Source organism: Oncorhynchus mykiss, chromosome 13 (assembly GCF_013265735.2).
Source record: "Oncorhynchus mykiss isolate Arlee chromosome 13, USDA_OmykA_1.1, whole genome shotgun sequence".
NCBI classification, from domain to species: Eukaryota; Metazoa; Chordata; class Actinopteri; order Salmoniformes; family Salmonidae; genus Oncorhynchus; species Oncorhynchus mykiss.
In genome coordinates, this window is record NC_048577.1 from 58,394,062 (window position 1) to 58,408,835 (window position 14,774).

Genomic DNA, 14,774 nt, shown 5'->3' on the forward strand with positions numbered 1-14,774 from the left:
CTGACTGGACCCTGTGTAGTCTGACCGTGACTCTCTCTGACTAGACCCTGTGTAGTCTGACCGTGACTCTCTCTGACTAGACCCTGTGTAGTCTGACCGTGACTCTCTCTGACTGGACCCTGTGTAGTCTTACCATGACTCTCTCTGACTGGACCCTCCGCTGCTGTGGTTCTGGGAGGAGAAGTCAGCCAGGCTGTCGTTGCCATAGAGACCGCCAGTGGTCTGCAGACGCAGGCTCCGCCGCGACATCCTGGGCGAGTTGAACACGGGAGCGATCTGATGCACCTTCTCAAACTCTAGGGCCACAGTCGAGTAGCTGGAGCTAAGGACAGAAGAGAGGGAAAGAGAGAGAAGAAAGAGAGAGCAGGAGAAAGAGATGAGAGGAAGAGAGATGGCAAGAGAGTGGGATAGTGAGATGGCAAAGAAAAAGAGGAAAGAGAGGACAGGGGAGGAGATGATACAGTGTGATATGGCAAGGGAGAAAACATTAGATGGATAGAATGAGAGGACAGGGGAAGAGATGATACAGTGTGATATGGCAAGGGAGAAAACATTAGATGGATAGAAAGAGAGGACAGGGGAAGAGATGATACAGTGTGATATGGCAAGGGAGAAAACATTAGATGGATAGAAAGAGAGGACAGGGGAAGAGATGATACAGTGTGATATGGCAAGGGAGAAAACATTAGATGGATAGAACGAGAGGGATGGATAGAAAGAGAGGGATGGATAGAAAGAGAGGGATGGATAGAAAGAGAGGGATGGATAGAAAGAGAGGACAGGGGAGGAGATGATACAGTGTGATATGGCAAGGGAGAAAACATTAGATGGATAGAACGAGAGGGATGGATAGAAAGAGAGGGATGGATAGAACGAGAGGGATGGATAGAAAGAGAGGGATGGATAGAAAGAGAGGGATGGATAGAAAGAGAGGGATGGATAGAAAGAGAGGACAGGGGAAGAGATGATACAGTGTGATATGGCAAGGGAGAAAAAATTAGATGGATAGAAAGAGAGGGATGGATAGAAAGAGAGGGATGGATAGAAAGAGAGGGATGGATAGAAAGAGAGGGATGGATAGAAAGAGAGATGGATAGAAAGAGAGGGATGGATAGAAAGAGAGGGATGGATAGAAAGAGAGGACAGGGGAGGAGATGATACAGTGTGATATGGCAAGGGAGAAAACATTAGATGGATAGAACGAGAGGGATGGATAGAAAGAGAGGGATGGATAGAAAGAGAGGGATGGATAGAAAGAGAGAGATGGATAGAAAGAGAGGGATGGATAGAAAGAGAGGGATGGATAGAAAGAGAGGGATGGATAGAAACAGAGGGGGAGAGAGGAAAGGAGAGAAGTGTGGTGAATTTAGGTACTGTATGACTCAGTCACAGTGCCTGGGCTTCTTATCACTTGCTGTAGGCCTATCAGAGGCCTTGGTCTAAATCAGACCAGCACTTCTGTGGTTTCAGCTTACCTCAACATGAAATCAACAACCCTCTCCCACTGAGTCAGTCAGGGCCAGTATTCATAACAGTTAACTTATTCATTATCACCTAAAAGGGTAAACTGATCCCAGATCAGCACTCCTACTCTAAGAGCTTTATTAATGCAGGCCCAGGGATTAGTTAACATGATTAATACGGACATTCCCAACTTCCTCCCATCCATTGTCTGTATCTTAGTCACACATATAAATTAGAGAGAGACACGTTGTTTTGTAAACAGCAACACAGCATTGGGACAGCTGTAACAGCTCAGTAGGGAGAGAATGTTACCACAGGAACTGTTCCTGGAGCTGAACACTGGGCTCTCAGGTAATGACTCACCCAATAAACACAAGGAAAGAATACAAATGGAGGAAGAACGAGGACTGCGTGTGAAAGAGGAGAGAGGCCCAGACAGATCCAGTATATAATATAATGAATAAGGACACCATAGACCAGTCCTGTGTGGCTTAGTTGGTAGAACATGGTGCTTGCAACACCAGGGTTGTGGGTTCATATCCCACAGAGGACCAGTATGAAAATATACACTGCTCAAAAAAATAAAGGGAACACTTAAACAACACAATGTAACTCCAAGTTAATCACACTTCTATGAAATCAAACTGTCCACTTAGGAAGCAACACTGATTGACAATAAATGTCACATGCTGTTGTACAAACGGAATAGACAACAGGTGGAAATTATAGGCATTTAGCAAGACACCCCCAATAAAGGAGTGGTTCTGCAGGTGGTGACCAGACCACTTCTCAGTTCCAATGCTTCCTGGCTGATGTTTTGGTCACTTTTGAATGCTGGCGGTGCTTTCACTCTAGTGGAAGCACGAGACGGAGTCTACAACCCACACAAGTGGCTCAGGTAGTGCAGCTCATCCAGGATGGCACATCAATGCGAGATGTGGCAAGAAGGTTTGCTGTGTCTGTCAGCGTAGTGTCCAGAGCATGGAGGCGCTACCAGGAGACAGGCCAGTACATCAGGAGACGTGGAGGAGGCCGTAGGAGGGCAACAACCAAGCTGCAGGACCGCTACCTCCGCCTTTGTGCAAGGAGGAGCAGGAGGAGCACTGCCAGAGCCCTGCAAAATGACCTCTAGCAGGCCACAAATGTGCATGTGTCTGCTCAAACGGTCAGAAACAGACTCCATGAGGGTGGTAGGAGGGCCCAACATCCACAGGTGGGGGTTGTGCTTACAGCCCAACACCGTGCAGGACGTTTGGCAGTTGCCAGAGAACACCAAGATTGGCAAATTCGCCACTGGCGCCCTGTGCTCTTCACAGATGAAAGCAGGTTCACACTGAGCACATGACAGACGTGACAGAGTCTGGAGACGCCGTGGAGAACGTTCTGCTGCCTGCAACATCCTCCAGCATGACTGGTTTGGCAGTGGGTCAGTCATGGTGTGGGGTGGCATTTCTTTGGGGGCTATCCATGTGCTCTCCAGAGGTAGCCTGACTGCCATTAGGTACCGAGATGAGATCCTCAGACCCCTTGTGAGACCATATGCTGGTGCGGTTGGCCCTGGGTTCCTCCTAATGCGAGACAATGCTAGACCTCATGTGGCTGGAGTGTGTCAGCAGTTCCTGCAAGAGGAAGGCATTGATGCTATGGACTGGCCCGCCCGTTCCCCAGACCTGTATCCAATTGAGCACATCTGGGACATCATGTCTCGTTGCACCACAGACTGTCCAGGAGTTGGCGGATGCTTTAGTCCAGGTCTGGGAGGAGATCCCTCAGGAGACCATCCACCACCTCATCAGGAGCATGCCCAGGCGTTGTAGGGAAGTCATAGGTTGATACATTTGATTTCCATTGATAATTGTGTGATTTTGTTGTCAGCACATTCAACTATGTAAAGAAAAAAGTATTTAATGAGAATATTTCATTCATTCAGATCTAGGATGTGTTATTTTAGTGTTCCCTTTATTTTTTTGAGCAGTGTATTAACATTTTGGATAAGATCATGTACAGTTGAAGTCAGAAGTTTACATACACTTAGGTTGGAGTCATTAAAAGTAGTTTTTCAACCAGTCCACAAATTTCTTGTTAACTTCTTATGGCTGCAGGGGCAGTATTGAGTAGCTTGGATGAAAGGTGCCCAGAGGTGCCCAGAGTAAACGGCCTGCTCCTCAGTCCCAGTTGCTAATATATGCATATTATTATTAGTATTGGATAGAAAACACTCTGAAGTTTCTGAAAGTGTTTGAATGATGTATGTGAGTATAGAAACCGAAAGGTTGCAAGCTGACAAGGTACAAATCTGTCGTTCTGCCCCTGAACAAGGCAGTTAACCCACTGTTCCTAGGCTGTCATTGAATAGTTAAATAAAAGGTCAAATTAAAAAATAAAAAATGTTGTGGGGGTGCTCTGCTGCAGGAGGGACTGGTGCACTTCACAAAATAGATGGCATCATGAGGACGGAAAATTATGTGGATATATTGAAGCAACATCTCAAGACATCAGTTAAAGTTAAAGCTTTGTCGCAAATGGGTCTTCCAAATGGACAATGACCCCAAGCATACTTCCAAAGTTGTGGCAAAATGGCTTAAGGACAACAAAGTCAAGGTATTGGAGTAGCCATCACAAAGCCCTGACCTCAATCATATAGAGAATTTGTGGGCAGAACTGAAAAAGCGTGTGAGCAAGGAGGCCTACAAACCTGACTCAGTTACACCAGCTCTGTCAGGAGGAATGGGCCAAAATTCACCCAACTTATTGTGGAAAGCTTGTGGAAGGCTACCTGAAACGTTTGAACCAAGTTAAACAATTGAGTGTATGTAAACTTCTGAAACACGTGATGTTATGAAAGAAATAAAATGAAATAAATTATTCTGACATTTCACATTCTTAAAATAAAGTGGTGATCCTAACTGACTGACCTAAAACAGGGCATTTTTACTCGGATTAAGGAATTGTGAAAAACTGAGTTGAAATATATTTGGCTAAGGTGTATGTAAACTTCCGACTTCAACTGTAAATGTAAAAAAATATACCAGTTTGAGCCAGTAAGGTGTGGAGTGGAGACGGAATGTAAATATTGTGAATATAGAATTGGACACTTCTGCAGCGGAAGCTAGAAACTCTCGCTCTCTCTCTGACTCACACATACCAGACCACACCCCCTGGCTGAGGATGCAGGCAGGGCCAAGACCAGCGCCAACATTCCATCATAGAACATCTAAATCATTATTGCCACATTGGCTCTAAGAAACAGATCCTTTCAGAGTCTTGTCTATTGCTTGTGTACACACACGCACAAAGGTACTAACAATCATGATTTGATGTTAAACACACAGCAGTAGGGTAATATTCTCCTACAGTAGGTTGGGTCTCCTCTCCTTTGTATGTCAGTCATCTAAATCCCCCAGGTCAGTTGAAGAGGAGAAAAGCATCTTAGCTGACTGACTGTGTTCAAGATCTTCCCTTCCTGTAATGGAGATGGGAGGCGGGAACAAAATGTAAGCACAAACACATGGTTTCATTCAATGTTGCAACCACAACAGTGAGAGTCCATAAGACTACATTCTGAACAACAACAACATGTGGCAGCCATTTAAAACAATGCAACACAGAAGGAAGAACTGGGGGTGGGTCCCACACACAGCCAGGCTGTTCTCAGACGCCACTCCTTCTCTAAAGGTCCCCAACATATAAACAGGGGCTCTGGCTGTAGAGGCCTTCTCTATCAGTCAATCCCCAGGCCTGTGTGTGTTGTGTCCTCCTGGCCCTAAAACCTCAGGATTACACCATCCCATCCAGAGCCAATTATGGGCTTTGCTTTCCTCCTCCTGCCTGCTGCTCTACCTGGCTCTCCTACACACACCAACACCTCTCAATGTGACTGTGTGCTCTTCCACAGAGAATGTGTGTGCACTTCTAGGGAGTGTGTGTGCTCTTCCAGGGAGTGTGTGTGCTCTTCCACAGAGTGTGTGTGCTCTTCCACAGAGTGTGAGTGCCCACTACAGATCATGCTAGAAGCCACACCAGGTTGGATGGGATATTAGCAGAGTTGTCTATGTTGTTACCTCACACACAATGTTAAAGGCCTAGTGCAGTCAAAAATGAGATTTACTTATGTTTTATATACTGTATATGAGGTTGGAAAAATACTGTGAAATTATAATAATGCCCTTTTAGTATATATACATTTCAGCCTGTTTTGGTGGGATGGAGTTTTGGAATGTCTGATGACATCACCTGGCAGTAAATTTGTTAATAGACCAATAAGAAAAGAGAGTTCCAAACCTCTCTGCCAATAACAGCTAGTTGCTAAGAAGCAATATTTGTTTATTTCTGGCCATTCTAATTGAAAACAATCACAGTAAGATACTTATTTGTTCCCCAGAAATGATTTATTATTGAGATGAAAACGGCTGCATTGGACCTTTAAGAATACCCTGTTCCCCCGAACCCCAAAATCCTGTTACCCTGTTCCCCAGTGTCCCTGTTCCCCAGTGTCCCTGTTCCCCCTAACACCAACATCCTAATACCCTGTTCCCCCTAACCCCAACATCCTAATACCCTGTTCCCCCTAACCCCACCATCCTAATACCCTGTTCCCCCTAACCCCAACATCCTAATACCCTGTTCCCCAGTGTCCCTGTTCCCCAGTGTCCCTGTTCCCCTGTGTGCCCCTGTTCCCCTGTGTGCCCCTGTTCCCCTGTGTGCCCCTGTTCCCCTGTGTGCCCCTGTTCCCCTCTCCATGTGATGTGTTTTGTCTCCTGTCTACCCCCCAACATCCTAATACCCTGTGTGCCCCTGTTCCCCACTCCATGTGATATGGACTGTCTCCTGTCTACCCCCCAACATCCTAATATCCTGGCTAGGGGTGGTGTTTCCTGTCTACCCCCAACATCCTAATACCCTGTGTGCCCCTGTTCCCCACTCCATGTGATATGGACTGTCTCCTGTCTACCCCCAACATCCTAATACCCAGGCTAGGGGCGGTGTCTCCTGTCTACCCCCAACATCCTAATACCCTGTGTGCCCCTGTTCCCCACTCCATGTGATATGGACTGTCTCCTGTCTACCCCCCAACATCCTAATATCCTGGCTAGGGGTGGTGTTTCCTGTCTACCCCCCAACATCCTAATACCCTGTGTGCCCCTGTTCCCCACTCCATGTGATATGGACTGTCTCCTGTCTACCCCCAACATCCTAATACCCAGGCTAGGGGCGGTGTCTCCTGTCTACCCCCAACATCCTAATACCCTGTGTGCCCCTGTTCCCCACTCCATGTGATATGGACTGTCTCCTGTCTAACCCCAACATTCTAATGTCCCTGTTCCCCACTCCATGTGATATGGACTGTCTCCTGTCTAACCCCAACATCCTAATACCCAGGCTAGGGGTGGTGTCTCCTCTCTAACCCCCAACATCCTAATGTCCCTGTTCCCCACTCCATGTGATATGGACTGTCTCCTGTCTACCCCCAACATCCTAATGCTCCTGTTCCCCACTCCATGTGATATGGACTGTCTCCTGTCTACCCCCCAACATCCTAATGCTCCTGTTCCCCACTCCATGTGATATGGACTGTCTCCTGTCTACCCCCAACATCCTAATACCATGTGTGCCCCTGTTCCCCACTCCATGTGATATGGACTGTCTCCTGTCTACCCCCAACATCCTAATACCCTGTGTGCCCCTGTTCCCCACTCCATGTGATGTGTTATGTCTCCTGTCTACCCCCCAACATCCTAATACCCTGTGTGTCCCTGTTCCCCACTCCATGTGATGTGTTATGTCTCCTGTCTACCCCCCAACATCCTAATACCCTGTGTGCCCCTGTTCCCCACTCCATGTGATGTGTTATGTCTCCTGTCTACCCCCCAACATCCTAATACCCTGTGTGCCCCTGTTCCCCACTCCATGTGATATGGACTGTCTCCTGTCTAACCCCAACATCCTAATACCCAGGCTAGGGGTGGTGTCTCCTCTCTAACCCCCAACATCCTAATGTCCCTGTTCCCCACTCCATGTGATATGGACTGTCTCCTGTCTACCCCCAACATCCTAATGCTCCTGTTCCCCACTCCATGTGATATGGACTGTCTCCTGTCTACCCCCCAACATCCTAATGCTCCTGTTCCCCACTCCATGTGATATGGACTGTCTCCTGTCTACCCCCAACATCCTAATACCCTGTGTGCCCCTGTTCCCCACTCGATGTGATATGGACTGTCTCCTGTCTACCCCCAACATCCTAATACTCTGTGTGTCCCTGTTCCCCACTCCATGTGATGTGTTATGTCTCCTGTCTACCCCCCCACATCCTAATACCCAGGCTAGGGGCAGTGTCTCCTGTCTACCCCCAACATCCTAATACCCTGTGTGCCCCTGTTCCCCACTCCATGTGATATGGACTGTCTCCTGTCTACCCCCAACATCCTAATACCCTGTGTGCCCCTGTTCCCCACTCCATGTGATATGGACTGTCTCCTGTCTACCCCCCAACATCCTAATGTCCCTGTTCCCCACTCCATGTGATATGGACTGTCTCCTGTCTACCCCCCAACATCCTAATGTCCCTGTTCCCCACTCCATGTGATATGGACTGTCTCCTGTCTACCCCCAACATCCTAATATCCTGGCTAGGGGTGGTGTTTCCTGTCTACCCCCCAACATCCTAATACCCTGTGTGTCCCTGTTCCCCACTCCATGTGATATGGACTGTCTCCTGTCTAACCCCAACATCCTAATACCCAGGCTAGGGGCGGTGTCTCCTGTCTACCCCCAACATCCTAATATCCTGGCTAGGGGTGGTGTTTCCTGTCTACCCCCCAACATCCTAATACCCTGTGTGTCCCTGTTCCCCACTCCATGTGATATGGACTGTCTCCTGTCTACCCCCCAACATCCTAATACCCTGTGTGCCCCTGTTCCCCACTCCATGTGATATGGACTGTCTCCTGTCTACCCCCCAACATCCTAATACCCTGTGTGCCCTTGTTCCCCACTCCATGTGATATGGACTGTCTCCTGTCTACCCCCCAACATCCTAATACCCTGTGTGCCCCTGTTCCCCACTCCATGTGATATGGACTGTCTCCTGTCTAACCCCCAACATCCTAATATCCTGTGTGCCCCTGTTCCCCACTCCATGTGATATGGACTGTCTCCTGTCTAACCCCAACATCCTAATACCCTGTGTGCCCCTGTTCCCCACTCCATGTGATATGGACTGTCTCCTGTCTAACCCCAACATCCTAATACCCTGTGTGCCCCTGTTCCCCACTCCATGTGATGTGTTATGTCTCCTGTCTAACCCCAACATCCTAATACCTAGGCTAGGGGCGGTGTCTCCTGTCTACCCCCAACATCCTAATGTCCCTGTTCCCCACTCCATGTGATATGGACTGTCTCCTGTCTAACCCCAACATCCTAATGTCCCTGTTCCCCACTCCATGTGATATGGACTGTCTCCTGTCTAACCCCAACATCCTAATGTCCCTGTTCCCCACTCCATGTGATATGGACTGTCTCCTGTCTACCCCCCAACATCCTAATACCCTGTGTGCCCCTGTTCCCCACTCCATGTGATATGGACTGTCTCCTGTCTAACCCCAACATCCTAATGCTCCTGTTCCCCACTCCATGTGATATGGACTGTCTCCTGTCTACCCCCCAACATCCTAATACCCTGTGTGCCCCTGTTCCCCACTCCATGTGATATGGAGTGTCTCCTGTCTACCCCCCAACATCCTAATACCCTGTGTGCCCCTGTTCCCCACTCCATGTGATATGGACAGTCTCCTGTCTACCCCCCAACATCCTAATACCCTGTGTGCCCCTGTTCCCCACTCCATGTGATATGGACTGTCTCCTGTCTATCCCTAACATCCTGGCTAGGGGTGGTGTTTCCTGTCTACCCCCCAACATCCTAATACCCTGTGTGTCCCTGTTCCCCACTCCATGTGATATGGACTGTCTCCTGTCTACCCCCCAACATCCTAATACCCAGGCTAGGGGCGGTGTCTCCTGTCTACCCCCAACATCCTAATACCCTGTGTGCCCCTGTTCCCCACTCCATGTGATATGGACTGTCTCCTGTCTAACCCCCAACATCCTAATACCCTGTGTGCCCCTGTTCCCCACTCCATGTGATATGGACTGTCTCCTGTCTACCCCCAACATCCTAATACCCTGTGTGCCCCTGTTCCCCACTCCATGTGATATGGACTGTCTCCTGTCTACCCCCAACATCCTAATACCCAGGCTAGGGGCGGTGTCTCCTGTCTACCCCCCAACATCCTAATGCTCCTGTTCCCCACTCCATGTGATATGGACTGTCTCCTGTCTACCCCCCAACATCCTAATGTCCCTGTTCCCCACTCCATGTGATATGGACTGTCTCCTGTCTACCCCCCAACATCCTAATGCTCCTGTTCCCCACTCCATGTGATATGGACTGTCTCCTGTCTACCCCCAACATCCTAATACCCTGTGTGCCCCTGTTCCCCACTCCATGTGATGTGTTATGTCTCCTGTCTAACCCCAACATCCTAATACCCTGGCTTGGGGTGGTGTCTCCTGTCTACCCCCCAACATCCTAATATCCTGGCTAGGGGCGGTGTCTCCTGTCTACCCCCCAACATCCTAATACCCTGTGTGCCCCTGTTCCCCACTCCATGTGATGTGGACTGTCTCCTGTCTACCCCCAACATCCTAATACCCAGGCTAGGGGCGGTGTCTCCTGTCTAACCCCCAACATCCTAATACCCAGGCTAGGGGCGGTGTCAGGACTGTAGAGGGCAGCTTTACCCACACAGGGGCACACTGTGACTGTCTGCAGTGCCAAGGTCACTCTGCCCTCCTGTAGGAAGACTCATGCTCCCTGGAGGGCACTGCTAGGGTGAGAGAGAGCACTGAGAAGTCAGGGGGGACTGGGGGGTACAAACTGAATGTTTAGGTTCAGCATATCACAGGTCTCAGGGCAGGGAAAGGTACTATACTTCACAGTGGGCTGAGTGTGTTGTGGTGGGATCAATCATCAATGCAGTCAGACTGAATTTACTACCTGGAACCATACTTCTATCTTCACTGGCTGTAAACGTCAGAAGGCACCCAGAAGAACCCATGATTGCGTGGCACAGAGCTCAGCAGAGAATAACACAGCACTGTCTACAGTGTACATACAGATGTATGTATGATCTTAATTAGAGCCAGTTTGCTACGACAGGAAAATAAGAAGATTATAATTATGTGGATTCTAATTAAATGTATATTTTTGTAGGGGTTGATAAAGGTTTCGTAAGGGAAAATCTAGTCTGACATTTCTAAGTGGAAAATACAAACTTCAGAAGGCATTTTAAACCTCAAATACACAACAAATTTGACATTTCCTGCAAAGGGCTAATTCAATCAACATGTAGTGTACAATATTAAGCACTACATGCTTCTCTCTCTCACACTGTCCTCCATGTGTATGTGGAGGCTGCTGCAGTAGGAGTTAGGCTAGTGCAGAGTCAATAAGGCAGCTTTCACCAGACCCTGCACTATACTACCCTCCAGAACAACACACCAGACCCTCCACTATATTACCCTCCAGAACAATCACACCAGACCCTCCACTATACTACCCTCCAGACCAATCACACCAGACCCTGCACTATACTACCCTCCAGAACAACACACCAGACCCTGCACTATACTACCCTCCAGAACAACACACCAGACCCTGCACTATACTACCCTCCAGAACAACACACCAGACCCTCCACTATATTACCCTCCAGAACAATCACACCAGACCCTCCACTATACTACCCTCCAGAACAATCACACCAGACCCTCCACTATACTACCCTCCAGAACAACACACCAGACCCTGCACTATACTACCCTCCAGAACAACACACCAGACCCTGCACTATACTACCCTCCAGAACAACACACCAGACCCTGCACTATACTACCCTCCAGAACAACACACCAGACCCTGCACTATATTACCCTCCAGAACAACACACCAGACCCTGCACTATACTACCCTCCAGAACAACACACCAGACCCTGCACTATACTACCCTCCAGAACAACACACCAGACCCTGCACTATACTACCCTCCAGAACAACACACCAGACCCTGCACTATACTACCCTCCAGAACAACACACCAGACCTTCCACTATACTACCCTCCAGAACAACACACCAGACCCTGCACTATACTACCCTCCAGACCAATCACACCAGACCGACCCTCCACTATACTACCCTCCAGAACAACACACCAGACCCTCCACTATACTACCCTCCAGAACAACACACCAGACCCTGCACTATACTACCCTCCAGAACAACACACCAGACCCTGCACTATACTACCCTCCAGAACAACACACCAGACCCTCCAGAACAATCACACCAGACCCTGAACTATACTACCCTCCAGAACAACACACCAGACCCTCCAGACCAATCACACCAGACCCTCCACTATACTACCCTCCAGACCAATCACACCAGACCCTGCACTATACTACCCTCCAGAACAACACACCAGACCCTGCACTATACTACCCTCCAGAACAACACACCAGACCCTGCACTATACTACCCTCCAGAACAACACACCAGACCCTGCACTATACTACCCTCCAGAACAACACACCAGACCCTGCACTATACTACCCTCCAGAACAACACACCAGACCCTCCAGAACAATCACACCAGACCCTGAACTATACTACCCTCCAGACCAATCACAGAACCTGCACTATACTACCCTCCAGACCAATCACAGACAGCAGAGCAGTTTCCTATACCAGGCCTCATTGTGTGTGTGTGTGTGTATGTGTCGACCCTAATGGTCTGCAGTCTCCAGCATTTCTGTTTTAATCTTTCCTTTCTAATTAGGCCAGGGACAGACTCAGACCTGGTACAATAGGTTAATGGACAGCCAATCAATGACATTATCAATCCATTAACCAGCAGTACAGTTGACTTCCAGAGCCAGATGTGGATCTCCCTGTGATCGCCTGGGAGGAAACAGAATGAACAGCACGTCTATAGCCACTGGCCAGGGATATTAACACAGAGCTCTGCTTGGCGCAGCACATCCTGGGCTTCAGCTTGGCAGAGGGCTCTTTTTACAAACCCTGCAGTGGTGAAACACCTGGATTGATACACAGACAGATACTCTGTAAATCCACACACAGACAAATCTCACACAACTTGTGGAAATAAGCACGCACACACAAATAACTCTAAACACTTGTTTAACAAATCTCACACACACACACACACACACACGCTATTGATAGAGCTTATTAAGACGTCAGCACATCACGTTGTCTTGCTTGCAAACCCCTTCGTCAATTCGCTATAGGGCTCTGTATTGATCCATACGAGTTTCCCTCCACTAAACTGCCCCCACACCAGATATCAAAGTAGACTGGACACTGACCAAAAGCAGAGAGAGAAAACACTTCTCCTCCTCCTTCACTGTTCTCTTACACAACAACGGGAGCTTTGATGCCCAGTCCTCCCACACTCAGTGGGTACTGCCAGTTCTCCGATAGTGTACTAACGAACCAGAGAGAGATCAGATCACCCAGAGATTTCGTCTACATTGTACAACCACTGAGGTGTCTCAGGGGTAACCTACTAGCTTTCCTTTCATTTATTATATTATAGATGAGGACTTTATAATAATCATCGACCTGCAGGGAAAGTTCACTGAAATCCCTGTGGTCAAATTGAATAAATGTTTGCTGAATATAATCACATATTTTCCTGGGAGCAACTGCCAGATCCTCATTACCCTCATCTTAATCTAACATCCCCTGTCAGATCCTCATCTTAATCTAACCTCCCCTGCCAGATCCTCATTACCCTCACATTAATCTAAAATCCCCTGCCAGATCCTCATTACCCTCATATTAATCTAACCTCCCCTGTCAGATCCTCATCTTAATCTAACCTCCCCTGCCAGATCCTCATTACCCTCATATTAATCTAAAATCCCCTGTCAGATCCTCATTACCCTCATATTAATCTAACATCCCCTGTCAGATCCTCATCTTAATCTAAACTCCCCTGCCAGATCCTCATTACCCTCATATTAATCTAAAATCCCCTGCCAGATCCTCATTACACTCATATTAATCTAAATCCCCTTTTAGATCCTCATTAACCTCATATTAATATAACCTCCCCTGTCAGATCCTCATTAACCTCATATTAATCTAACCTCCCCTGACAGATCCTCATCATATTAATCTAACCTCCCCTGACAGATCCTCATTAACCTCATATGAATCTAACCTCCCCTGACAGATCCTCATTACCCTCATCATATTAATCTAACCTCCCCTGACAGATCCTCATTACCCTCATCATATTAATCTAACCTCCCCTGTCAGATCCTCATATTAATCTAACCTCCCCTGACAGATCCTCATTACCAGCATATTAATCTAACCTCCCCTGTCAGATCCTCATTAACCTCATATTAATATAACCTCCACTGACAGATCCTCATTACCCTCATCATATTAATCTAACCTCCCCTGACAGATCCTCATTACCCTCATATTAATCTTATCTCCCCTAACAGATCCTCATTACCCTCATCATATTAATCTAACCTCTCCTGACAGATCCTCATTACCCTCATCATATTAATCTAACCTCCCCTGACAGATCCTCATTACCCTCATATTAATCTAGCCTCCCCTGACAGATCCTCATTACCCTCATATTAATCTAACCTCCCCTGACAGATCCTCATTACCATCATATTAATATAACCTCCCCTGACAGATCCTCATTACCCTCATCATATTAATCTAACCTCCCCTGACAGATCCTCATTACCCTCATATTAATCTAACCTCCCCTAACAGATCCTCATTACCCTCATCATATTAATCTAACCTCTCCTGACAGATCCTCATTACCCCCATATTAATCTAACCTCCCCTAACAGATCCTCATTACCCTCATCATATTAATCTAAACTCCCCTGACAGATCCTCATTACCCTCATATTAATCTAACCTCCCCTGACAGATCCTCATTACCCTCATATTAATCTAACCTCCCTTGACAGATCCTCATTACCCTCATCATATTAATCTAACCTCCCCTAACAGATCCTCATTACCCTCATCATATTAATCTAACCTCCCCTGACAGATCCTCATTACCCCCATATTAATCTAACCTCCCCCAACAGATCCTCATTACCCTCATCATATTAATCTAAACTCCCCTGACAGATCATCATTACCCTCATATTAATCTAACCTCCCCTGACAGATCAAAG

At 47.7% G+C, this 14,774-nt stretch overlaps 1 protein-coding gene across 8 annotated transcripts in view; it reads right to left on the reverse strand.

Annotated features, from left to right (window-relative positions):
- Positions 1 to 14,774, reverse strand: part of LOC110486946 (SUN domain-containing protein 1) — a 53,385-nt gene that overhangs the window by 21,393 nt on the left and 17,218 nt on the right. For all 8 annotated transcript variants that reach the window (XM_036941710.1, XM_036941711.1, XM_036941708.1 and 5 more), the window contains one exon: positions 134 to 322. In XM_036941710.1, coding sequence (XP_036797605.1) covers positions 134 to 249 — 116 coding nt within the window. In that variant the 5' untranslated portion in view covers positions 250 to 322. The remainder of the gene's footprint in view (positions 1 to 133; positions 323 to 14,774) is intronic.